The 27302-nt window shown below is 35.3% G+C and overlaps 1 protein-coding gene across 2 annotated transcripts in view; it reads right to left on the reverse strand.

Annotated features, from left to right (window-relative positions):
- Nucleotides 1-515: 515 nt before the first annotated feature.
- Nucleotides 516-27302, reverse strand: part of PPP4R1 (protein phosphatase 4 regulatory subunit 1) — a 64455-nt gene continuing 37668 nt past the window's right edge. Inside the window, exons 10-19 of one of the 2 annotated variants that reach the window (XM_006920079.3) lie at nt 21129-21652; nt 15490-15662; nt 14151-14246; nt 12131-12316; nt 9384-9545; nt 6823-6923; nt 3441-3561; nt 3209-3343; nt 2677-2818; nt 516-1694 (exon numbers count right to left, since the gene is read on the reverse strand). In XM_006920079.3, coding sequence (XP_006920141.2) covers nt 1531-1694; nt 2677-2818; nt 3209-3343; nt 3441-3561; nt 6823-6923; nt 9384-9545; nt 12131-12316; nt 14151-14246; nt 15490-15662; nt 21129-21652 — 1804 coding nt within the window. In that variant the 3' untranslated portion in view covers nt 516-1530. The remainder of the gene's footprint in view (nt 1695-2676; nt 2819-3208; nt 3344-3440; nt 3562-6822; nt 6924-9383; nt 9546-12130; nt 12317-14150; nt 14247-15489; nt 15663-21128; nt 21653-27302) is intronic. The other variant, XM_015595731.2, reaches the window with a different exon arrangement.

The following is a 27302-nucleotide window of genomic DNA, read 5'->3' on the forward strand; positions in this document are numbered from 1 at the left end:
CGCTGGGGAGAGGAGGGGGACCCGTCAGTGACCAAGTACACGGGCTGAGGAATAGCTCTAAGTTTTGAAAAACAGTTTTCCTCTTCATCTTGGTTATTCAAGTCCTAACACACCATAGAATATCTTCTGAGATTAGCTACCCAATATTAAATACTTATGAGGATAGAATTATCACCACTGTAGTCGTTTTTTCTATTATGAAGTTAATAGTTTGAGTATTAACTGTTTTGCAGTTTTTGTTTTTGCTTCCTGGGAGATTTCAAAGAACTGGTGAATCATCAATTTTATGATTTGCTGCCTTTGTAAATCCACTTTTTTCCCCTTAGCAGATCCTGTATAACGAAAGGCTGCACGTTAGACAGGATCCAACGTCCCTTGCTGTTCCCAGGATTTGGCCACCACTGCTCTGTAACACACCCCACAAAGGACGAGCTGCACCTCAACCAGCCTCAGGGAGCACGGTGCCCAAGACGCCCCTGGGGTACATACAGACTTCAAATAAATTACTAAACTAGTTAAAAGACAAATATTTTAATCTAGTTTTCCCATTTTATACTAAATCATTAATGCAGGTCTCAAATTGCATTTATTCGCAGACATCTAGAAAAACAATCAAAAGTGTATATATCTCTCTATACAGATCTTATGAATAAATTTTATTTGGACAAGAGAACTTGTGCCACAACAGTTTTAAACAGCATGATTAAAGACTGCAACACTCCCAAGAGTGGTCACAGATATGTACAGTATATGAAGAAAAAGTTGCACCTCAGAGCTGATCATGATCAAGTTAAAAACACCTGACATACAGTATACGTGCTAATAAATTTCATTCAGGTCATGACCAGCATGAAAAAAAATTCATGACATAGATACTCAGCAAACGTTCTGTAAATGTGTACAGCAATATGCTGCATTTAAGAGTTAAAATCAGATTCTACTTTAGTGTTAGCATCAAGCCCTTAGGAGAAATACAAAAAAATCTCCTTTCCCATTAACACACGTCATAAACTATTCACACTTCGGGCTGGACCGGGTGGCTAGCCACAGTGCCCCACAGGTCCTCGCCTGTGTGGGAACAGTTGAGGGCTAATACTGAAGGTCTCTCACATCCTGGCTCACAGCCGCCTTCTGGCTATAATTCCATCTATCAGTCATTAAATAAAACCAGGAGAAAGCAACGCAGATCTCCGGGAATCTCATCCCTTCCATAAGGAAAATGCTCTGCCAATTCAAGTTTCATTCGGTCAGGAAGACAGAAGGATTTAAGGCTTCGGTGACAATTATAATCCTCTGAGAAATTATTTTCCCTTAAAGTCAAGATAAGATAATAGTGTTTACTGTACTTTCTCTTGACTCTTAAAATCCCTGGTGTTGGTGTAGGCAACTTGCACCTGCAATTAAGTCTGCAAGAGAGGAAGGTCTCTCCTCCCCAAGGCTGTCCCCGCTCACACACGTGTGGAACACGTGTTGAATATGTGTCGAACCTCGGCTTCTAGGAAGCAGGAAAGACACCGAGGTTTAAGCTTTCTAGTAGGTTGAGGAAGCTGTGCTCATGGCATCTTCAGAGATTTTGGTATTGGCAGGGTGGATGCTTGCAAAATACTTGACGTCACTGTCACGATCCATCTGAAGAGCCATGACGGTTTGTTCTACAGCTTCCTGATGACAGCTGGCAGAGGTTAAGAAATATTCTGGAAATGAGAAGTGCAGATTACAAACAAAATTAGTCTAACATTTCACAGTTATGTCAAGCACAAGTACACGAAGTTCTTAGTCATTATAAAACATGGTTTTTCTACAACTATAAACACAGGCTATGTTGAATTATAAACAGTAATCTAAGTTGACTTGTTGTATGAAAAACATCCCCGAATGTAAGAGAATTATCAGATTTATCTTGACTGTTTTTATAACAGGCTCAATGGCAGCAGAGTGAACACACACATTAATGTCATTCTTGTTATAGCTATGAATTAGCTCAGTAAAAGGAAAAACACTTCTGAATACCAACCATGTGTGTGCGTGCGTACACACACACACACTGCAAACCAGTCATCTCTAGCCATTTTATTATAATTGCTATTAAAAAAAATTAAATGAATTCCAAAGGAGAAAAAAGAAGCAATATATATCTACCCATATTCTTTGAAGTATATTATAAACTTCTATGTTTCATTCATAAGTTCATGCCTTCAAATGATACTAGGCATTTTAGGGGGATTACAATAAGTAAAACCACCCAAATTTTGAGGTGTTTATATTTACATGAAAACAAATATATAGGACATTTATCTTCTGCCTAATGAATGAAAGGGAGGAAACACAAACATGCCTCCTAGCCCTAAACAACATGACAGATGTCAAAGGGAGTGTGCCAAAGGCAGCAACTTTTCATAGTCGTAAGTGAATGTCCAATTTTTCAAACTACTAAGTTTTAAATTATAAAAAGAAACTGAATTAGAACAGAAGGGCAAATAGTTCACAGTCCCTTTCCGTGTCCTTTAATCTTCTGTGTCCTCTTGCCGAGGGAACTAATATTAACTTACAATATACTCTTCTACCAGGTTATTTCCATGAACATATTACACTTCTGCTTAGGTACTTATCTATTCAGGTAGTCTATGAACCTCCTCCCCGCCACAGACACTATTCCTAAAAGAGTCGCCTACCTACCTTTTTCTAGTAGAGTTTGTCTTAATGTCTTTGCAAGCAGCACCCTAACATTGGGAACCCTATCATTTGCTAAGGTTAGCAGATGTGGCATCAGATGCGCAGCAAATTGGTCCATGGGAAGGCAATCATCTTCAATGACAGTCTGGGGAAAGGAAGTTAACGGCTTTAGATTTGCCAATTTAGTATACCCAAGCCATAATACTAATTAACAAAGTCTTTCGGTAACAATATAACTGCTACAGATTATAGTTACTGCTTTTAAACAATATTCCAGGCACCTGGGAACTCAAAACAAAAATGAAGTAACTAAGCCCCCACTGAGAATGTGCTAGCTTTACAAAGAGCTCAGTGGACGGTGGTAAGAAAGGGTGAGCCTGGCAGATGCACGGCTGAGAACAGGGGATTCTGCAGACAGCCGGGTGCAAAGTCCTGTTCCTTAAGGGCAAGAGTGGTGTTGAGTGAGGCAAGGAGTGAAAGAATAAGTGTAGATCTAGAGAGAAAATGTGCCACAAACGGGTAAGTGCTTACTTACCTGGCAGACAAAGACAAAGGCTTGTCGACCAGACCACTTGGGACATCTACCAAAATTTTCTACAAGCTCATTGATGAGGTCCACTCCAAATGTTGGTGGTGTCGCCATGTGCAGCTTCTTCACCATCTCACTGACCTAGAAGGGTGAACACGGAGAAGTGAGGAACAGTTTCTGTTTTATAATCTTATTAAATACTTCGCTGATCTAAAATTGTAAAAATTTTAACACATACCAACTTGTAGGAAATCCAACGAACCGAAGAAACTTTATCTGCACATAGATTCAGAGCAATGGGGCGTAAATAGTCATAAACATCTCTGGGACTATATAATTCTAGAAGTAAAATCAGCTGTCTACAAAAATGAATTATAAAAATTAATTAAAATTTTAAAATAAGACAAATGAAAATAGGTTAATCATCTGAATAATCTGTAACACTGGGTATTATTTGTAAGATGACCACATGCTAAGACTAGTGATTAACCTGGTCTCTTGTGCAGAGAATTATCTCCAGTCTCTGTATATCTGGAAATGCATTTAAATACTAGGCAAATTCAAGAAGTATCTCTTCTCCTTAGAGAAGATGTAAAGAAAAGAGGATGCTGTAGAATTCTGTGTCCACAGGGACTGAGGCAGAGCTCTGTCCCTGGACACATTTTTCCCATAGTAGCTGTTGAGAATGTGCTGAGAAACTTCCATCTACAAATCAGTTACCTAAATAAGAAAGCTCTAGCAGTTTATGGTAGCCTGATGAGTACCTGTCAAGGCTCTAAGCAGCTTCTAGGGGAATGACACATTTACTGGGAACAACGTAAGTAAGTAGTCTTCTGCCAACTGTTTATATTATACCCGATGAGGACTGAAGACTAATAGCATCTACCAGGCTAATCTGAGTAGATGCAACAATGCTCATGAAGAAATACCTTGAATAGGAATGAAACTTTTGTCTTTCAGATTTTATGTTTAAGATTATTTACATTTATAAGCAGGATATGAACTGTGGTAGTCCCCACTTATCCACAGTTTCCATGGTTTAGTCACCAGCAGTCAACCACAGTCCAAAAATACCAAATGAAAAATTCCAGAAATAAACAATTCATAAGTTTTAAATTGCATGCCATTCTGAGTGGTGTGATGACATCTTGAGCCATCCCATTCCTTCTTGCCTGGGACATGAATCATCCCTTTTGTTCAGCATCTCCAAATTATTTGCTACATTATTCATTTAGTAGCTAGTTATTGGACTGACTCTCATGGTATCTCAGTGCTTGTGTCCAAGTAACCATATTTTACTTCATAATGGCCCTAAAGCATTATAGTAGTGATGCTGGCAATTTGGATATGCCAAAGAGAAGCCATTATGTGCTTCTTTTAACTGAAAAGGTGAAAGCTCTTGACTTAATAAGGAGAGAAAAAAATCATATGCTGAAGCTGCTAAGATCTACAGCAAGGATCTATTCTATCCGTGAAATTGTTTAATTTATAACTTTATCAAAGATATGTATATATAGGAAAAAAAACAGTACATTGGTAGGGTTTGGTATTATCTGTGGTTTTTGGGAATCCACTGGAGATCTTAGAAAGTATCCCCCATGGATAAGGGAGAACTTCTCTACAACAGTAAATACAGATAATGTAGCAATGACAAATGTATCTGCATATATTCTTAAACAAATCCTCTAAGAGCAATGCTCATTTACTGACTATTTTCAGACACTGTAAACTTTCTCACTGGCCTCCCTGAGTGTGCATGAGAACGTTTGGGGTCAGGAAAGGAAACTGGGGAAAGGTGGGCAGGCAGAACGTGACTGACAGACCTTGGAGGACAGGCGTGAAACACCCTGCACTCCCTTGGGCTCTTCTCTCAATCAGCACGAAAACCTTAAGCTGAGGAAAAGAAAAAACTCTCTATCCCAGGGAGAGGAGCAGTAAATCTTCTTGAGCTAAGACCCTACATCGACACCAAGCAGAAGTCTCCTCCTGCTAAGGAGGGCCAGGAAACCTCTGCCCAAGACTGTCCACAGAGATTACAAGACAGAGACTGGATGCCACAGGGAAGAGGCAGGGATTCTGAGAAAGTCCTGGCCCACCAGGTCTCCCAAAGACTGAAGCTGATCCACAATAACACAGATTCTCCCCTTTCCCAGCACAAGCATACCACATTGTAACAGCAGTCTACACCTTTGGGAGGGGCAAGAGACCCAGTTGTTTTGCAAAGGTGCAGGAGCAGCTAAAAGCTGAGGCGGAACAGTAACACATGAAAAGGTTACTATTACAGCACTCCAGCTCCCAAGCTCAGCAAGAAGCAAAGCAGCCCACAAACAGAATTTAAGCTTATGGTGCACTGAAGGTAACCACAACAACAAATCCAAATTCAGCCTGTTCCTGGCTGGATGGACTCAACCCTCCACACTAATGGTAACAAAGGAGTGTGCCCATTTCTAGAAAGAAGTCAGGCAAGAAAGAACTCAATGGAGTGATACCTTTAATGTACTGAAAGGAAAACTGTCAAGCCCCGAATTCTAAACCCAGCAAAAATATCTTTAAAAATGCAGGTGAGGTCTAGAATCCAGACTATATAAAGAATTCTTACCACTCGACATCACAATTTAAGACCAACAACCCAATTTATAAAAGGTCAATGGACTTGAACAGATGTTTCTCCAGAGAATATGTACAAGCAGTCAACAAGCACATTAAAGGTGCTAAACATCACTGGTCATTCAGGAAACACAAATCAAGACCACAATGAGATGATACTTCATGCCCACTGTAATAATGACTATAATTTTTAAAAAAGAAAATAGCAAATGTTGGGGAAGATGTGGAGAAACTAGAACCTTTGTGCACTGCTGGTGGGAATAGGAAATGGTACAGCCACTGTGGAAAACACTTTGGTGGTTCCTCAGCAAATTAAACAAAGAATTACCAATGACTCAGCTAATCCACCTCAAATTGAAAACAGGTGTTCAAATAAAACCTTGTACGTGAATGTAAACCTGCACATGAATGCTCCGAGCACCATATACACATTAACCAAAAGGTAGAGACAACCCAAATGCCCATCAATGGATGAATGGATTTTAAAAAGTGGTATATTCATACAATGGAGTATTATGTAATCATAGAAGCAATAAAGCTATGAATAAATTTTGAAATCATTGTGCTGAGTGAAGAAGCCAGACACAAAAAGCCACATGTTATATAGTTCCATTTATATAAAATGTCCAGAACAGGCAAACCAATAGACAGAAAGTAAACTAACGACTGCCAGGGGCTGGGGGCAGGGGTTTCCTTTTGAGATGATGAAATGTTCTAAAAACAGACTATGGTAATGGTTATTTAATATTGTGAGTATATTAAATGTCACCAATGGCAACTTCGGTTATGTGTACTTTTGCCACAATTTAAAAAAAGAAAAAAGAAGAAATAAACTTTGAAAAAGCTGAGAAAATCCACTGCTGGCAAGACCTGCATTACGAGAAATGTTAAAGGAACAGGGTACCAGACAGAAACCTGGATCTATACAAATTAATGGACAAATCCAGAAAAGGTAAAGATGAAGTAAATACACATCCCTCCAAAACACAGTCTAATAAGTTGTTACAACTTACTCAGCCAGTTCAGCCCGAAAACGCCAATTTCTACTATTATCTGTCACCAAAAACTCCTGAAGTTGATAAAGATATTCTCTTCTTTTGTCAATATGAAGAAGCTGAAGTAACAAAATAAAAATATTCACTAAGACAAGGTACAGACATTACTTCTTTACCAGACTGCTTAAAAATGACTATAAATAATATGGATAATTCTTCTGAAGGGAACACATGCAGTAGGTACATTTGTTTTAAAAATTGGTATTGAGTTCATTTTCCGATGATAATCCCATTTACCTTCAAGAATAATTATTTTCTTTTGAAAGATATGATTCTTAAGCCAGTGAGTGACCTCCACTGAACTCAGCAGTATCTCTGCACAGCTATCTTATAGCACTCATCCACTTTATTCGTGACACCCCCATTACCACAAACTCTTTGAAGATAGTAACTATGCTTATTCATACATGTGAGCCCAGCGGATAGTACTACGATGGCACATAGTAGGTGCTCAATAAATATTTGTTGCATGAAGAGAAGAAATTTATCCCAGTAACTGCTCTACAAAATTTTAAAAGCAGTTTTATAGTCAACAGGGGGAAAACCCAAAAACCTGATATAAACAAAAGCAAGTAAACCTACATAACCTACATATATCAACAAACCTACATATATCAAATAGATAAGAATCACACATGCAAAAAGTTTAAGTTTGAACTTAGTGCTCTGACCATACATCTTGATTGAATATGTTTTAAGAACAGAAAGTGCTGAAGGAAATCTTGAACATTACTACTTAGTTGATCTGATGTTGAAATTATTATTGGCGAAGTAATTCTGAAACTATTTCATGTATGTAGTAGAATCAAATGACTAAATATATTAATGCTCTTAACAAGAGTTTTTACTATGACAGAAAATAAAAAATATAAAGTGAAAAAAGGCATTGGATTGGAAGTAGAAATATCAATACAATCTCAATAATTAAAAACGAACAAACAAACAAACAAATAGCTCTGCCTAGCTCCTACCCTCTGAAAAGGACTAAAAGAAGTGACACCCCATGAGCAATGTGTACAACTAGTGCCTGAATCTTGGATTCTAAATACTACTCTACTACAAAGATGAGAGCTCATTGAAGAAAGAGCTGACTCTAGTGTGGCATTGAAAAAGAAGGTGGGCTTGAAAAGTAAGGATGTGTTTAAAAATGAGGAAACAAATCCAAAAAATATAGGAGGCAGCTTTAAGGGGTTTCTGTCAGCCAAATTTGATGCTCAAAACAAATGACAAAAATGAATTATATTACACTGAATAAAACCCTAATTCTAGAGACCACGCTGACACTAAAAAAATTTCCAAAAAGGGGGAGAAAAGGGAAATGTTATCTTTACACGAGAAAGACAACTAATAAATGCAGAAGGAATTATAAAAACAGAAAATCAGTATTTTATAACCAACACAGTTAACAACTGATTCAGGCAAGAACCGCGTATAGATGCATGGATGCAAAAAGCTCTGGGTGAAAGAATTGGGCGGGAGGAAGATGTTCACAGAATTTGAAAGCATCATCCCACCAAGTTATTAGTCACAAAAGTGCAAGGTCATTTTATAATGGAGAAAGTGAGCCAAAACCACCATAACCAAGTGACTGACTCAGCATCCCCAGCGATCTTAAAAGCCAACATCACTTTAGCCCAAATGTGATGCATTCAGAAAACACCTGGTGATCTATATAGACAGGTAGTATTCCTGCAAAGAAAATTTGTTTCACCTGGACCTAACTGTGTAACAGCATTCAGAAAATTTCAAATTGAGGGGCATTTCATAAAACAACTAGCTTGGCCTCTTCAAAAATGCCAATGACTTTAAAGACAAAAAGTCAGGGAAACTGTTCTAAATTTAAGAGGACTAAAGATACATGATATTTAAATTCAATATGCAATTCCTGATTGGATTCTGAATCGAGGAAAGAAAAAACTATAAAAGAGATTATTGGGACAGTTATAGAAATTTCACTATGATCTATATACAATATAACAACATAGTATCAATGTTTTTAAAAAGTAGCATTACAAGAGGTCAAACCTTAGAACTGTGAGAGAGCCAATTTCAAGGCTAAAGTCTAAGAAACAATAGTATTCCAGGATTAAACAATCTGTAAAGTCAAGGCTGTTCACCTCAGACACCAAAGATTCCACATCAAAGGAGTGAAGACTAAGAGTAAATTTTTAGACTCATGAAATACCATTAAAGCCTTTAAATTTAATGTTCATAAAATTTTGTTAACATATATTTAATTCAACAATTTTGGAAAAAAGTACAAATATTTGTAAACTTGTTTTAATTTCATTTAAAAATGAAATTTAGCATAACTATTTTTAAATTAAAAATTAAAATGACACAAGCAAAACTGATCGGAATGGAACTATTTCTTTTTAAATCACAGCTCACCATCAATTTATAGCTACATTTTCTTATATAGAGCATACAGAACCAATCTTGGTGGTAGCAGAAAATCAAAATTTTAGCTCTACAGTAGAATTTTAGTGTGTTTTTATGCAAAAGAATTTAAAAGTTACCTTCAGAAAATCATGCAAGTGTTTAAGGACACCTATCCTGACTTCATCGAGGTCCTTTAAAAATCCATTAAAAATCGGAACCAGATCTGCAGCTGTTAACTGATCTCCAAGAATAACTGCAAGCTCATGGATGGAGAAGGCTAAAGTTCTTCGAACTTTCCACTGCAGAAATAAAAATAACTGCATTAGTAAGGTAATCACAAGTACTTAGTACTTTAACTTTTAGAAAACATCAATAGTAAGTCACCCCCCGCCCCCCACCTTATCTGCAGTTTCACTTTCTGAGGTCTCAGTTCCTCTGGTCAGCCACAGTCCCAAAATATTACGTGGAAAACTCCAGAAATAAACAATTCATAAGTTTTAAATTGAGTACCATTCTGAGTAGCATGATGAAATCTCACACCATCCTGCTCCATCCCACCTGGGACATGAATCATCACCCCTTTGAGTCCGAGTCTCCACACTGCGTATGCTCTCACCTATTAGTCACTTAGTAGCCATTTAGGTTATCAGCTTGACTGTCACTGCGTATGCTCTCACCTATTAGTCACTTAGTAGCCATTTAGGTTATCAGCTTGACTGTCATGCTATCCCAGTGCTTGTGTTCAAATAACACTTATTTTTACTCAATAATAGCACCAAAGCACAAGAAAAATGATGCTGACAATTTGGATATAAGTCATAAAGTGCTTTCTTTAGTGATAAGATGAAAATTCTCTTAATAAGGATAGAAAAAATCGTATGCTGAGATTGCTAAGATCTATGGTAACAATGAATCTTCTAGCCATAAAATTATGAGAAAAAAAATTGTGTTAATATGCTTATGCTGAGAGAAAGCACATTCAAGTAACTTATTATTGTTATAATTGTTCTATTTTGTTATTATTGTTAATCTCTTACTGTGCTTAATTTATAAACTAAACTTAATCCTAAACATATATGTACAGGAAAAAACAGTATATATAGGGTTCACTGCCATCCGTGGTTTCAGGCATCCACTGGAGGCCTTGGAATGTAGTCCCCACGGATAAAGGGTGACTACTATATATAAAAGCTAATTTATATCTGAATGTTATTAATCTCAAAAAATTAAATCAGAATAAAACTAAGTTATAATAAATGCTGTTTTAAGTGCTTACCATGTATCAAAAATTGGAAGAAAAAATTAAAATCTCTACACAGTAGGTATTATCTCCCTTTCATTTATGAAGAAAAAAATGTTTGCAAATTTTTACAGACATAGTTATTTAGTTCATTGAATACTGGATCCCGATTTACTGATGTCCCATACTGACAAAAGGCTGGCTAGTTTTATCCTTGCTTTATTATTTCCCTTCTGATTCCTGTACAGCCTCTTTTGGATTAAAAAACAATGAAACTAGTTTTTAAGGAACTGGTAATTTAAAAAAGACAAGAATAGGAAAATCTTTTGTGGACAGCCCTGGAAAAGAACTCCTATAAAAAAGTGCCTTACATTTACAGGAAACTTTATGTTAAAAGCATCTTTTTCTTCATGTTGCCTTAATTTAAAACTTTTTACTCTTAGTTTAAAACTCTACTTGCTAAGAAAATGTTTACAGCAAAGTTTTTATGCCCACCACAAACACTAGAACCCAATCTTGAAATAAAATTTTATACCCATGTTCAACATATCTAAGAGATGAAGGCAGAGATGTTTTGATGGAAGGGAGGGGACAGGAGGCATGAAGTCCTGCCCACCCAGAGCCTTCCTAGTCACCAGGAGCCCTGAGGTACCTGCCCCACAGGAACCCCACGAGTTCTATGGAATAAAGGTGGAAAACCACTAAAATACGGGATTAAAGCACTCTAAAAGCACTCTATGGAAACTAGGTCTCACATCCCATGTCCAGTTCCCACTGAAGAAGTGTGTGAGCACGGGGGTAAGTCTGTTTCACCCAGATTCTGGTTTCTTGACCTCACAGAAGGAATATCAGTTATGGTCTCTCAATGTTACTTTCAACTTGCTGAGTCAACAGCACTGATTCCTTAAAATATATAATAATTACTAAGACATATAAGGGAAAAAAAGATTCAGATCTCAGTATTAACAGTCTAACCAGACTGCTTTCTTAGAAACAGATTAAATTCACTGAAGGAATAGGTTTTGTGGAAGGCAGATAAAATTTTGGTATATGGAAATCAGACCTAATGGCAGAGAAAGTTATGTTAGCAAAGCCTAGGAAAAGAGCCACAAAAAGTCATAGGTATCCAGACAAATGACCTAGAGTCAACGTTTCACATGTCGTGCTCTTTTAGAGGATGTGGTGGTGCGTGGGATGGGAGCACACACACCGTTAGCCTTCTCCTACCTGTACAGTAATACTCATGGCACTCTGGGCCCAGAACTCAGCAGTGCTGCTAATGCACTCTTATTAAGGTTTTAAAGTATCGAGAAGCACTTACAACACTGTTTTTAGGTAGAAAACTAAGTCTTATATTAAGAATTAATCTATACATAAACTTTAGACAATGACACATTTGTACATTAGAAACGTAAGACATCAACTGTGATCATCTCTAATACTTTAGGTAGAAAAGCTACCAAACTGTGGAACTTGGACCATGCCAAAGAAAGCTCTTTGGTGTTACTTTCAAGCTCTTTTGCACATAATTTCTTATAATTTCAAGTATTGGCTAGAACATGAACAGAAAGTCTACTAGGTTTTGAAGGGCAAAATATGCTTTTCATATGCACATTCTGTTAATTCCTTGGCTGCTTCACTCACCTGCATGTCTGATGCAAGAGTCTCATAAGTTTCTCTTAGGCAGTGCCAGTTCTGCCTGCCAAGAGTAAGGGCCACACCTGGAAGGCTGTATGCACAGTGCTTAGCAATTTCGGTATCCACCGTCTGTGCACGAGAGGGGTCAGTCATAGATAAATACTGATCTAAAAGAGCCTGAGGCACAACATCCTAATAAAGAGAGAGAAACGACAATGATGCATTATGTGCACTTTAGATATAAATTAGGTAAACTTATTTTTAAATACATGAATTTAACACAGCATTTCAAATGGTAGAGAAAAATCAATCTCAAATTTTCAGTTATCTAATAACTGAAAAGAGATAGGAAAAACATGCTAAGGGGAATGCATATATAAACAAAAACAATTCAAAGAGAAAATAAGATCATAAAACAGAAAACAGATTAAAAGACAATTAGAATTGATTACTAAAATTTAAAAGACACATTAAAAATAAGACTAGCACCTTTCAATGCTGGCAAAGATTATAAAGTTTGATGGAACCTAGTGAATGTGGATGAACAGGTACTTGTGGGCACTATTATCAGTACGTATTTTTTAAAAACCACCATTCGCCTTCAGATGGAAATTTAACAATCTATAAAAATTTAAATCTACACCTACATATCTGTTTAAATGTGAGAAAGAAGAATGTATATACTACCTTGATTATGTATATATAATATAGCTTTAGAATGATTTACAAAAGAAAGGTAAAATTGGTTGCTTTGGAAGAAGCAAAATGGAGGGTGGAGAAAAACTGAAAAGGAAACATCACTCAATGTCTTTGTACCTTTTGAATTTTGAACTATGTAAACTTATTATCTATTTTTTAAAATAAACTAAAATTGAAACAATTTTATTAAGAAATTTAGACAATCCATATACATTGACCTGAAAGTATATCTACAATATAAAGTGGAGAAAGCATGTTTTAAGACACCATGAATACTGATTCCACTTTTAATAGAACCAACAAAAATAAAGAACATATGCCATTTGACCTAGGAAATCTACTTATAATACGTATAGTCCCAGAAGCAAACAACATGCACAATCATGATGAATTAACACTGCTTGTAATCTCATAACCAAACCTGGAAGCACACAAGGAGCTATTGCAGTTACAACACCTTCTAATGAAGTACAACACCAGGCAGTACGAATGCTGTGCTGCTGTGGGGAGGAGGGAGTCCTTATGTGCTCATACAGAGTGATTTCCAATACACAATTTATGTTTAAAAAGAGAAAAAAGGCAAGACGAACTATCATATTCCAATGATTCCATAAGCATGTTTTCCCACAATTAAAATCTCTAGGACTTGGTTCCACAGTGTAGCAGTTAGCATGTCTGCTTTACATGCAGAAGGTCCTGGGTTCGCGCCCCAGTGGAGCCACAGTCCATGGTCTATGGCCATGCCACCCTGAACAAGCTCAATGTCTGATCTCGGAAGCTATGCAGAGTCGGGCTTGGTTAGTACTTGGATGGGAGACCACCTAGGAAGACCAGGTGCTGTAGGCATAAATAATAATAAAAAATAAAAAGAAAAAAAATCTCTAAAACTGGAGTGCAACTTGTCACTGATGGCACTTAATAATGGCTTGGAGCCATTTTTTTTTTTCATGTTTTCATCTCTGAAATCGAGCTGTATCTTAGAATTCTTGGCAACTTAGACATGATGAAATACTTTGGTATCATGGTATGATTCTGTTTATCTTTGAAAGACAAAAAGGGGTACATATATGTTTATATACTCACAATAAACTTATAAAGAAATACAGAAGGAACTGTGACCTGTGGTAACTCTGAATGAAGAATAAGATCAAGGTGAGAGGAAGAAGATTTCTGCTTATAGTTTACTCTATTTTAATTTTCTTATTGAAAGTATGATATACTAGTCTTAATGTTTTAAAAATTCATTTAAAAAAACAAATTCAGTGAGAAATGGTTTAGAAGAGGAATTAACAACACCCACATCAAATAAAGCATTTTTGACACTTACTTGTACTTTAGATCTTCTTTCCTCATCAGGGCTAAAACTATTATTGGTACTCAAGTCTGAATCATTATGAATATAGTGAAGGGTGGAGTCCATATTCTGTTAGGAAAAAATATTTACTTAAAGAATTGTCCTGTAAGTTTCCTTCATTTAAACTATCTTACTAAGTTACTTACCTTTCTAGACCACCAAAGACATTAATTCTTCATGCTTTTTAAAAGTTTATAAACATACTTAAGGCCTTCTAAGCATTTCCCCTACCTTAAATCAAACTTGCTAAATGTATGAAAATGAATTCCAGAATGAAAGTAATTAAACATTTAGAAGTACTTCTGAAATGGCCCAAATATCTAAAATTAGCTTATTTATAAAACAGTACTTAGAGGGTGCTTTCAAGTCAACTATTTTAGAGGTCTTGGGATGTCATATATAGTTCTACTGTTTCAATTCATATCTGTTTCTAATTTCACAAATATACTTTTTCAACAGCCAATACCCCCAAAAAAACTCCCAAACAAAACACCTTCCAGAATGCAGAGATATCACTATATTCAAAACTCCAATGATAACAAGCAGTCAGGGTTTCATTCTGAACCACCGATATTATAGCAAGATTTCTAACTATGCTAAATGTCATCAAATGAAAAACAAAACAGAAATCCACTAAAGGTCTGAGAACCCTTTTGCCATCCCCAATGTTTGTTATGTAGGCATTCTTTCTTTTCATTCAAGCCACTATGATATGTGATCATTTCATTCTGGCAGTCAGTGGCATATACCAAATGATGCTGGCTTGGTGGGATATAGTAGGAAATTAAGGAAGGATCATACAAAACAGCTCCAAGTACACAGCAAGGATGATGCTAGGAACAGTACCCACCCTCACACTCCACAGTCCAGATAATGTCACTGGCCCTCCGCAACATGGCCTCAAGTCCCGATCTTCTGCTCAGAATACTGTGTTGCTTGCTGCAGTGAAATGGTCCCATCAGAAACAAAGCACCTCTCCAAAAAGAAAAGGGAAGAGTTAATTATTCTTGATAAAGGGCTTTGTTTCCAGTAAGACTATTTCACTGTAGTAAGCTACATTAACATTGGGGCTACTAAAGTGGTCATGTAGACAGGATTGGGATTTACTTTTCGAAGCACTGAACATGACTCTAATGTCACAAAGATAGGATGTGGTGCCAATTACTTTTATTTTATGCAAAAGAGAGAGCTGACAAAATCAGCAACAAACAGAAGGTACTAACTAGAATGTGATTAGCTACAACTATTCCCCAACGAAACACTTCTGATTCCAACTCCTCTCAGGTGATAAATGCTTTACTGAGTTCGTTACCTCAACAGCATTGCTGATTAAAGGCACGGAGGCATCATGATTTATTCTACAGTTTGGTAGCTCACCGACGCCCAGTTCATCTTGCATGTCACTTTTCTTTTCTGCATTGCTGGCCTCTTCGTGAGCATCCAGACTAGAAGCGCGGAGTGCGGCAGACAGCACATCCACTTGTGCTATCGGCAGAATAGGGAAAGGCAAATAAGCAGCAGAATTACAATGTGCATGCAAGTTTTTTCTCTGTTTGCATTATGTTATAAATGAAATGTATACTTTTTTGACACTGCCACCAAAAAGCTGAAAAAAACCTCTACTGTAGTAAATCATTAGTCCTCCAAAAGAAAAAGTAAAACACTAATATGCTTTCATAAGATTAAAAATGTTTATCCACTACTGAACATTATTCCACGTTAGTATGAAAAGAGGTGCTATCTAATTTTGGAGAGAACTCCAGTTTATTAAAAAGAGTCAATTTCAGTGTAAGTTAACTACATTTTGGTAGTGCATGAATTGAACTTACAAGGCTTACTTACTAAGCTATTTTAGCAGAAGAGCAGTCACACAAACCCTGCCAACATAAAACAATGGTAATTACATAGATTTTTGTTGCAGTTACATTTAAGCATGTCATATCCTATTCCAGGTTATTTTTCTCTCTTTTTGAAAATGAAATTAGTGACTAGTCCCAAACACAGGGATCCCAAATGAGCATTGTCTTGCTTGCAGTAAGCCAAAATGACAACTTACCAAGAAGTGGTTCTTAAATCTGGCAAATAGCACTGTCTGTTTTGAGTTTACATCTTCTTTATAAATGATTCAAAACTAAGATAAAGCATTCTTCTTTCCCCCCAAATGAGAAATTTATCAAAAAATACTGCTTAGCTTTACTTCAAATAACAATCTGCCTAGATGTTGAAAATATAAAAATTTATGAAAATTTAACTTCAAGTTCATTTGGTACAAAGATTAGAAAGTGTGCCCCTGCTTAATAAGAAAAGCAATTAGAGTAACAATTTTATTAAGGTAACTACTGCTATACTACCACATTTATAAAATTCTAGTATATTAGGTACCTGGCACAGGAAACACACAGGATGAGGTTCTATTCTATTAAGTCATTATATGCTAAATTAAGTAAGTAAATTGAAGGTGTTTAATCACGAAAAGTTACTCATGAAAAGTGTTCTCGTTCTTTAGAGAATTTCAGCTGCAGTGTGTATGAACCCTTTTAATCACTTTAGCTATTCCTTTTGGAATCTTTTTAAGTTCCCCAAACAAAATCAAAATAGTATTAAAGGAGACTGCACAATACATAAAGGTTAAAATGTTTTGTCCCACATGAAACGCATCGTGTGTGTGTGTGTGTGTGTGTGTGTGTGTGTGTGTGTGTGTGTGTGTGTGAAAGAGAGAGAGAAAGAGAGAGAGAAGGAGAGAGAGGGAAGGAGAGAGAGAGGGAGGGAGAGCGAAAGGTCGATCCCTAAGGCATCTTGATTCTGTTTCCTGGGGAAGTAACTAATAAATCAGAGCTTTTCAACGAGTAGTTCGTTTAGAGATAAATGATAACTTTACAGAGATCATTTATCTCTAAACGAACTACTCTTTTTACGTTAATCTTCATTTTTAAGTTTGTACATTCAAAAAAGTTTGAATTACTTTGAAGTTTGTTCTTCAAAACATTGACATAAAGAACATGAAGACAGAGACTTGCTGATTTTTCAGACAACCTGATGCTTAAATTTTCCAGGAGAAAATGAGGTGGAATCTAATGCTTGGCTAATGCTGAAATTTTAGAAAGATATACCATCATGTCGATTTTAAGAAAACAGAACACATAGGTCTTTATCAAGATCTCCATTTTCACATAAGCTAGATTGAAGTCCCAGAAACCAGAGCTCATTTAACCACAGCTTTGTGAAGAAACACAGTCCACAGTGATTCATACTCAAAAATAGAAACCACCTGGAAACTCTGAATTTTACTCTGTTCCTGAAAAAGCTGGTACAGCTGAGCTAGACCTTTATAATCTCCAACTCTTCCACAAAAATACTGGTGGTTAGTCACAAATTCCTAACAATTTGTTGATTTCCGTCAGTAAACAATATGAATTTTCTGACCACAACTGCAGAAGGGCTCAATTCTTCCACTGGGCCTAAATTCGAAAGAAATCTGTATTTTGTGAGTTTAGGCAGTTTTCCCTCTTGTAGTCTATGAACCTAACTGTGGTAAATATCAAGCTGGCATCAATACTTCTACTTGGTCACTATTCAAGTTAAATTTTGAATCAGCCAGGGATTTGAAACTGCCCTGGACAAAGACAGAAAAATCTTAAATTCCCTAGGCAAATATTTTTGAAAAGAGGATCTTTTATACCTTCATATTTCACCACTTCCCTTTTTGGCCTTTTCTGTAGGATCTATTTCTGTTCTATAACTGAGAAAGGATTTTCTTTTTCTAACAGCAATATCTCATTCTAGTGCATGGAAACACTTAAATTTTTTGGCTAAAAACTCATCAAGAAAAATAAAACCTATCAATGCTTCAGGCAAGGTATGAGTGAAATTAGCAAGACTGTGAAGCAAAGGTTGCCTTAAAAGAAAAATACCTTAAGTCTTACTATATTTTCCCATGATGTTACCCACCGAACAGTGATAAGGGAAAAGAACTAGTGGTACCAGGCTTGCAAAAGCTGAAATTTGCCTTTTGAAAGGTATGCCCAAGGGTGGTTTCTCTGGGCAACGCCTCCCCAGATCTTATGGGGAACTGTCAAGAAAAAATTTACATGTAACATAACTAATTTAGTTCCAAGTCAGAACTTAGTTTCCAATTTTGGATTAAAGTTCTGCCTTTTAAAAAAGTAGACATTTTCTGACAGTTTGAAGGAAATGACTGCCCACATAGCAGAATTAGAAAAGAAAGGTATCCAAAACTAAAGGTATAGCCCTTTAAAAAATCGAAAATTAAGACGTAGTAAATTTTCAATTAACTATGAAATTAACATGGATTAAAAATGCTCTCAGATTTCAATAAAATCAAAAACTTAAGAATTCTGTAGCCTAAGCAGAAAAGCCCCAGCACTGCTCATCTGTGTTTTACTGTAGAACATGTGACACATTGGCAGTTTCCATACTGTCTCACCCTTCTGTGCTCTTTGGAACTGGGATTTTAGCCTGCTTTGTTGTTGTTACATATCTAGTGCCCAAGAGAGTATCAGGAACATGGTAGGTGCTCAATAAGTAATGCTGAATCAATCAATCAATCAATGACTATGTTATGAAAATATCCTAATGAACAGAAAGAACGTGACAAATTTAAAACGTAGCAGGGTTAAGAAGTAAATCAGAAAGAGAACTGATTAAATCACAATATAGTATTTGTGTTGAAATCCCTCAACTGCAGCCTGTAAATTTACAATACAATTTTAAGTCAAACATGGTATTAGTCATCTTCCGAAAAGCGAAGTCATACACTAAAACTTTAAAAAAAGCAAATGATGCATATTACTTTTAGGTTATTTGTGGGAAAAAAATTAAAGTAGTGAATTCAACATTTCAGTATTAAATGCCTACTATGTGTCAGAGAATTAGCAGGTATTATAATACAGTGAGAGCTTCCAAATAGGCTTACAGCCTTTTTCCATAAAAACAGAGTGTAAGAAAAAGTATGAAAGTTACTGAAATTTGATCAGCTGAATAAAACTTAAGGTGATAAATGATAATAAAATTTAAGCAAAAAGCTGAACACTGTAAAGACATTATCAAGATCTGATTATACTCAGCTGTGAACATCTTAGTTTTAAATGTAATTCTCTGTGTCTCAATTCTCCTCATCTAGGGGTGGAAGAGAGTGAAGGGATGGAGGGAGATTACAAGATTTTGATGAATATTCTAATTTATCAAATAAAACAAAACCTCAGTACTTGCTACATCATCAAGTTGTCATAAAATGCAGAATGCTGTTTCAACAGGGTAAAAATCAATGACAGAAGCCACACTGAGGAATGAGCAAAGAAAGTGAAGTTGTAAGGTTTTCATAAAAAATAATCTACTGCAAGAGAGAAAAAATAGGATACGCTATTGAAAATAGTCAGCCCTCTGTTCTTGCTCTTGTTTTAGAATAAAAAGGAATGAACTACTGAGACGTGAACAAGGATAAATCTCAAATACAGTATGCTAAGTGACGGAAGTCATCAAGAAGGTTTGTATCACTTGAGTCTGTGTGGTATTTTGCAAAAGGCAAAATCACAGGGACAGATCAGAGGTTCTAGAGGCTGGGCATGGAAGAACTGACTATAAAGGAGGACAAGGGAATATTCTGGGGTAATGGAACTGTTCTATAACTTGATGGTGCTGGTGCTGGTGCTGGTTACCCACAACTACCTGTGTTTATCAAATCTCACAGAACTGTCCATTCAAAAGGGTAAACTTTATCGATATAAATCATGTCCCAATAAATCTAAAAAAAAGGTTTAAAAAATGAAACTGATGACCCACCAGTTAAATTAACTTTAAACATCAAGGATATAAATTTGCCTTTAATCAAATCATTTAATTTTTCTCCAAGTATAAAATTATAATAGGAAATCTTTAAAAATTCATGATAAATTAAAGCCAGATAAAGATAACTGCTAACTTAAGTACCGCTGATACAATTTTAAAAGTTTAAACAGGAGGTTTTATATGTTTTAGAAGGATACTGAAAGTATCACTTATCTGCTTTAAAAATTGTTCAGTGTTTACTAACACTGAACAAACCAATAAGTTTACAGATTTTAGCTTTTGGAACTAACAAAGCCAAAAATAAAAAACATGCAGAAAGAGATATAAATTCTGAAGACTTGTAATTATGGAATTTTTCAAAATTGTTTCTGTTTTAAATAACATCTCAGAATCCACTGCATGAGGTTATGAGAGTCACTGGAGGGCCTTAGTCTTAAAAGGAGCAGAATGAGAACAGCCGCATCAGGTTCCAGCCTGAGACCTTAAACCATGTCCTGAGCCCCAGCAAGCAGAACCATGGAGACTGCTGCAGGACACCCCATTTCCCACATGGACTAATGAAGAACACATAGTCCTCTTAATAAGAGGCAACTTTTGATTTTAACACAGAACAACCTTTAAAGCTGTCATTCACAATGATAGAAGCTGGGTGATACATGTGTAACCCAACTGAAAAAAAGTCACACCTGAGAAAGTCATCTAATCGACTCTTGATCAAGTCTACAGCTCTTAAATCATCATATTCCATAGGAAAAAAGTATCTTTGTCTACTGTTAATAAAATGTAGTCCTTCCTTAAAAAAACAACACTGTGTCCACTGCTATTTTATAAAAAAGCTAATGAGACCCAGAGTAAAATAGTTAAGGCAGGACAAGATTTAAAATTGTAATGTAAAACACTGTTTGAATGACTGAAAATTTCAGAGAGCGATTTGTGAATCAATAATTCTGTATAATACTACAGTTAGGAACACAGTGATGAGCTTATCTAAATGAAATTTCCTAAAAATCAGAACATATTTATCAAAAAACATGGCAGCAATGGTCAAGATAAATTTTTAAAAGGCAAATTTTGGGGGGGAAAAAAGGTCAGAAAATACATTTTATATCAACTTTAGAATAAAGAACTTGATTGACTCTTCCATACCTTTAACATCTGGATCATCAATATGTGGCTCTAGATTTTCTATCATTTCTTCAAGCTCCTTTCTGGTGGCCATACTGATGTTTGAAGAACCTGGCATGGTGACTTCAGCTGTTTCTTCTGATCTCTCTGGGCTGAGTTTATTCCCAGAGCCCTCCTCAAGCTCTATATCTAGATCTATTTCAGGAAGAGGAGTCCTCCAGAAATGGAAGGAGTTGTACAATTCCTGATCTAAGAAAGCTGAATCTTGTGAACTGGTGCCAACCTCTGGCCATAACGCAGATTTGTAGTTACCAGGTTTTTTATCATTCTCATTACTAGCTACTTCTTGATGAGAGTCTGAGGACAAAGTACAAAGTAAAGACCTGTCCATTGGAACACTTATTTCACTTGGAGATTTCCTAGATGTTTCAGCACGATTTTCCATTGTGTTTTCCAGTTTGACACTGGAATTATTAATACTGGAATCTGAAGGAACATCCTCTGGCCTGAGCTGTATATCTTCTGGGACTTCTTGATCTCTGATCCTTTTATTGTTTCATTGGGGGTGGGGGGGAGGGTTGGAAGATAAAAGTATAAAAACAATTACTGAAAAAAAAATCCATGAAAAATACGACATAAAGCATTTAGACAAGTAAAATATTAAAAATTACAGATTAGCCATACAAATTTAGTTTACATAAATTACTGATAATGCTTCTTTTTCCATCAGTTGTTCTGTGGTCAGAGATGTAAACATCTGTTAAGCCTAAGTCTATACAGTAAAGCATTAGACATTAGGTGGAGAAGATAATATTTAAGAATCTTGGGATTCTACCATAATAATTTCAATAAAAAAAAACCCGTACAAAATAGTTGAAAGATAAATTCAGACAATGCAATTTCAAGATAGACACATTTTAAAAAGTATCTGAATTTTAAGATTATGGTATTGCCACTCTGCTCCAATGACACTGAAAAGCTGAGAATTAAAACCTATTTGCTTACGTAAAAAGAAAAAATCTCTATACAGTATTACAAAAGATCTTATTTACTGTCTCACCAAATATATTATAATCTGCTTAAGTTTTTTAAGGTATTTTATTTCTTCTATATTTTCCAGCTCTACTCCCAAATGTTTTCCCAAAATAGTCATAACCTAATTGATAAGGACAGACAGTTTAAGTTCCTAAATTAAAACTCACTAATTACCGCCATTATTATAAAACTAAAGCACTGTGATAAGTTTTGATATTTATCCCTTCCATTTTGTAAGACTCAATTAAATTTAACAAATATGAACTGAGCACCTACTAGGAGCCAGGAAATGAAACGAGTACTAAGGATTCGTATGTGAGCAAGATGTAGATCTTGCTTGGGAGATTACAATTAGAGGCAAATAGGAAAAACAAGCAAATAATTGTCAGATACAATGGTAAGTATGCACACTCAACACAGGAGGTAGAGGCGAGAGTTGAAATTAAAAAGCTTTAGAGGAAATGACATGAGTTGTGTTTACAAGAACCAATAAATGTTTATGAAGCTAAAGGGAAGAAAATTTACTGAAAGAATGAGTCAAAGGCAAGGGTTATAGAGGAGGTATATAACATTCAGAAAACAGCAATGAGTTTATTACGGCTAAGAGAAGGAAATAATGGACGATAAGGATGGAAAATTTTGCGGAAACCACTATTTACATACTAAATACCTTTGGAATTTATCCTTTGGAATTTATCCTACAGCTACAGGAAATAAAGTAGGAATTAAGAGACTGACATTTTTAGATGTGTTATTTTTGAAAGACTATTCTGGAAGCAGAATAGAAAATTGGTTGGAGGTGAGACAGGAGGCAGGAAATATAGAAGAGCAGGTGAAAGATAGTGATGACTTTCTGAATGAAGGCAGTGTCTTTGGGGCTACAGAAGAAATAAACACATTCAAATGAAGACAAAACCAATAGGATTCGTTCACTTATTGCATGCTGGAGATGAGAACAAAAGAGAATTTGGGAAGATTTCCAGATTTCTGGCTAGAGCAACTGATCACATGCTGGTAGCACATAAAAGTGAAAAAGGCAGGGACAATTTAATAAGAAAGCTAATAAGTTCCAGTTTGGACAGGCGGAGTTAGGTATCTATGTTGGAGGTGGTGGTGAAATCTATGGGAAACTGGTCAGACAGTGGAGACAGATTTGGAGGTCATCAACTCAAGAAGGACATGTGTAAGGCTTAGATGGGTGTGAAACAAGAAATATGAATGAAGGAAACCATGACAATCACATAGAGTAACAAAGAGTGAAGGCATTTTTTTTGTATAAAAGGATGATTGAAGATGAGCATATTTTTAGGCTTGGAGAAAGCAGTTATAAGGGATGAAGAAACTGGAGACACAGAAGACTGACGAAATAAGTGATAAAGCAGAAAGATTATGGGTTCAAGAATATAAGTGGACAGATAAAGAGACATCTCTTTCTAAGAAATATGAAAGAGGAGTAAAGATAGATATGTAGGTAAATTTGTAAGGAGAGTGTCGAGAAAAAAAAGGTGCTGGCTTGAAACATTATGCACCTTTATATATACACAATAAAAGATATTAAACAGAAGGCCTCCAGAACCGTGCAAATGGTAGGTGTGACATTAACACCTATGTAATATCCCAACTGAACAGCCACCACACATTCTCATGAAATTATTAACTTCTCTCTCATAAGGCTTTTTATCTCATAGCAATGTTCTCATTATTTTCAAAAAACACTTTTTAAAAACACATGCTGGTTATAAAGTTTTTAAAATATAAATATTTAATTTAAATATTTAATATTTATATTAAAAATATTATTAAAAATATTTAACAAGTCATCTGAAAACATCAGTGATAGTATTTTAAATTGTTGTTGCCCTTTCATTCTTATAATTATACAATATATAGTATGCATATATAATAAAATTCTGTTAAGACTACGAAAACATTGAAGTGCAAAAGTTCTTAAGATTCTTTTCCCAGCACCGGTACTACATTAATATAAAACTCTAAGCCTTTTAGGGGCTCAGATCCACATTTACTCCTTATTCATAAAAATGAGAGACTGGCCTAAAAGATCCTTTCCCTCTCCAAAAATAGTTCTTGAAGCTAGTGCTGTTATGCAAAATAAATGTCTTCTATATGTATATGAATTACATATTTTCCAATGTTGTTCTTATTAAAAGATATTTAGTTTTTTGTTTTAAAGAAAGTGGTATAATTGGTAAAATCTGAATAAAATCTCTAGATTAGATGACAGTATTGTATCTATGTTAATTCCTTAATTTTGGTATTTGGACTGTGTGGTTACGTGTTAATGTCTGTGTTTTGAGGAAATACAGCGAAATATTTAAGAAAGGTGAAAATAATATTATGTCTTTTTAGGTAGTCTTAACTAAACTTATTCTCAAAGAATTCAGAAAAAAGGAGTAATAAAGGAAATACGGTGCAATGTTAATATTTGGAGAATCTGGGTAAAGGGTATATGGGATTCTTTGTGCTATTTTTGGAGTTTTTATGATAACTTGCAAATTCAATTTTAAAAAGTATGGTAACAAGTTATTTGGTAGGGGTAGGAAGAAAATGGGTAAAATCTGTAAGACTTCATCTCTTATTTGATGAAGTTAAGAAAATACCATTTAAAATACACAAAAGAACCCAATTAAAAGGCCAATCAGTACATAAAACTATTTCAAGGGCCTGAAGTTCCTTGATCACTATTTCACCTTAGCATTCAATTTAACTTTTAATACTAAAATTAATTAAGAATATCAAAATTTAATATTCTTAGCAGAAAAAACAAGGAAGAATGGCCATGGCATTCTATTTGATTAATGCAAAATTACTAGCCTGTCCAAACTGAAAGCTCCCAAAACAACTTGAAAGAGACAAAAAAATTTCCCTAGTATTAAATTCTTAGAAGAATTACTATATGTATGAATAACAGTTGCTTCAAACTGTCAAAAATATAAATTCTCTAAATATAGATTTCTAGGTTTTTTTCTGGAGCTGGATAATAGTCAATTCAAGATTAAGCTGCTAAATGCCAAAATTCTGATCTTAATTGTCAGATTTCCAAATGCCATTATACAAACAAAAACTTCTGAAAAATTAAGGAGACACGATTCTGCATGAGATTTATCCTACCTCCTAAGAGACTGTAGGTAACAAGAGCGACTGAAGGTAAACCAGAAATTTCTCTCAAAAAGAATCTTAAGTTTCCTTTAGTGTCTACATAAATTTACAATATCCTCAGCGTTCTTCACTAGAGACCATGGGCCTAGAAAAATAAGTCTCTGTACACGTATTTCAAGGAAAAAATGACCTACAGAACATCTGGTTAAAGAAGCACACTGTATCCTGAGATAAAAGCAAAGAATAATCTCCATAATATATCTTTCAATTACTGCAAATTAACTAACTGAAGTTTTAACAGCAGTGAAATACTTCTGAATTTGTACCAATAACAATCAATTTTACTTTCAAATAATTAGCATTAAGCTAAACTGACAAAAAAGTGGTTCAGTAATGTAAGGTTTTTGAAATCAAATATTATTAATTTGTTATTTTCTTATAATAATTAATTCAAGATTTATCATGTGTCAACTATGTGCCAGGCCCAGTGAAGGTGGTGGTATATATAAAGATAAACAGCGAGACAGTTATTCCGAATGGACTTGTCATCTACTAGAGTGATATATACAAATACACAACTGAAAAGATATGATTAAAATTTAGTATTCTCATTCCAGTCCTACTAACAGCCAAGATGCAAACACTGTGAATTTCCTGCAAAACTCAGGGAAAGATTTTTGGAGGTAGTTGAATTTAGAGACAGAAGACATGCTGACATCGACTTTATTAAATGAAGTATGAATGGAATAGGGGGGCTTCCAGAACAGAAAAAAAGGAGAGCCAAAAGAACATAATATATTCAGAGAACAATATAATTGTTGGTTTGACTAAATAAAAAAGAGAATGCTTATTTTACATAATTTAGAAATGCAAATTTGAACACTTTACTCTGCTTCTGAAGTAGCCTTCATTAACACCTTCAAAGAACAATTAATAGCCTGATCTAGGGTGAGTGAAAGATAAATTCTGTATATAAAGTCAGATGTTTATAATCAATAAATGCTTCATAAAGTGTTAAGTGATAATAAATGTCTCCGGGATCAGATGAAACAATATATAATAAATAGTAGTGGAAATATATTGCCAAAAACTTGCTTGCTTTCTAAGATATTTAGAAATCTTAATTCTATGAAACTGAGAAGCCCTTGAGAACAGGAACCAAGTTCTCTATTTCCATCTATAAGAAGCTGGTTCTTAGTAGGTGCTCAATTAATTTTTGCATAATCAATCAATTAATCTTAAATAGCAAGAAAACCAGTTTTAACAAAGCTGAAAACAAACACCAGTGCAGTATTTAAGAGAGAGCAAACAAACTAATGGTTCTGAGATTAATAATATACAAGACAACTCTTTCTGAAGCTCGGAAGCAAAACTATATAATATACAAAAGCTTTTACAACATTTAGCACAAACTCCTTCCCTAGCCAGGAACTTTCTCTTCTTTCCCTTATGCCATTAACACAATTCAATAAAGTCTAATAATATAATGAAAATCCAATGCTACAAATAGTATTGACTTGACATTAAGACATATCTCACCACAATGGAAGAGAAATTCAGGTTTGTAGCTAAAAGATAACTCCCTTTAAATAGCTTTCCAATAACGTCCTATACTGGCAGTCAGAAAAACTACTGGCCATGATATCCCCACCAACTATTTTTGTCAGTATCTGTTTATGTAGTGTCTATGGCTGCTACACACTGCAAAAGCAGAGTTGAGTAGTTGTGATGGAGACAGAAAATATTAATTAATTTTTACAGAAAGTCTGCTGATCGTGTCCTACACAATTCTGTAAATTTTCAATTTCACTTACTATACTCTCTCCAGACTTAAAAAATAAATGTTACATAATAGTCTGTACAATTAGATAGTGAAAAGGTATGCTGACTTTAAAAATGAAAAACAGGTAACACCCTTCCACCCCCAATCATTATTTTTGTCAAATTTCTTGCAGCAGCTGTTTTCAAAAGAACTGACAGACTTTGCTTGCTAGGAAGGCAGGTTTAGAGTGATTTTTCTTCCTTTACAAAAAACAGTACCTC

Source organism: Pteropus alecto, unplaced genomic scaffold, assembly GCF_000325575.1.
Source record: "Pteropus alecto unplaced genomic scaffold, ASM32557v1 scaffold146, whole genome shotgun sequence".
In the NCBI taxonomy this organism is placed as follows: domain Eukaryota; kingdom Metazoa; phylum Chordata; class Mammalia; order Chiroptera; family Pteropodidae; genus Pteropus; species Pteropus alecto.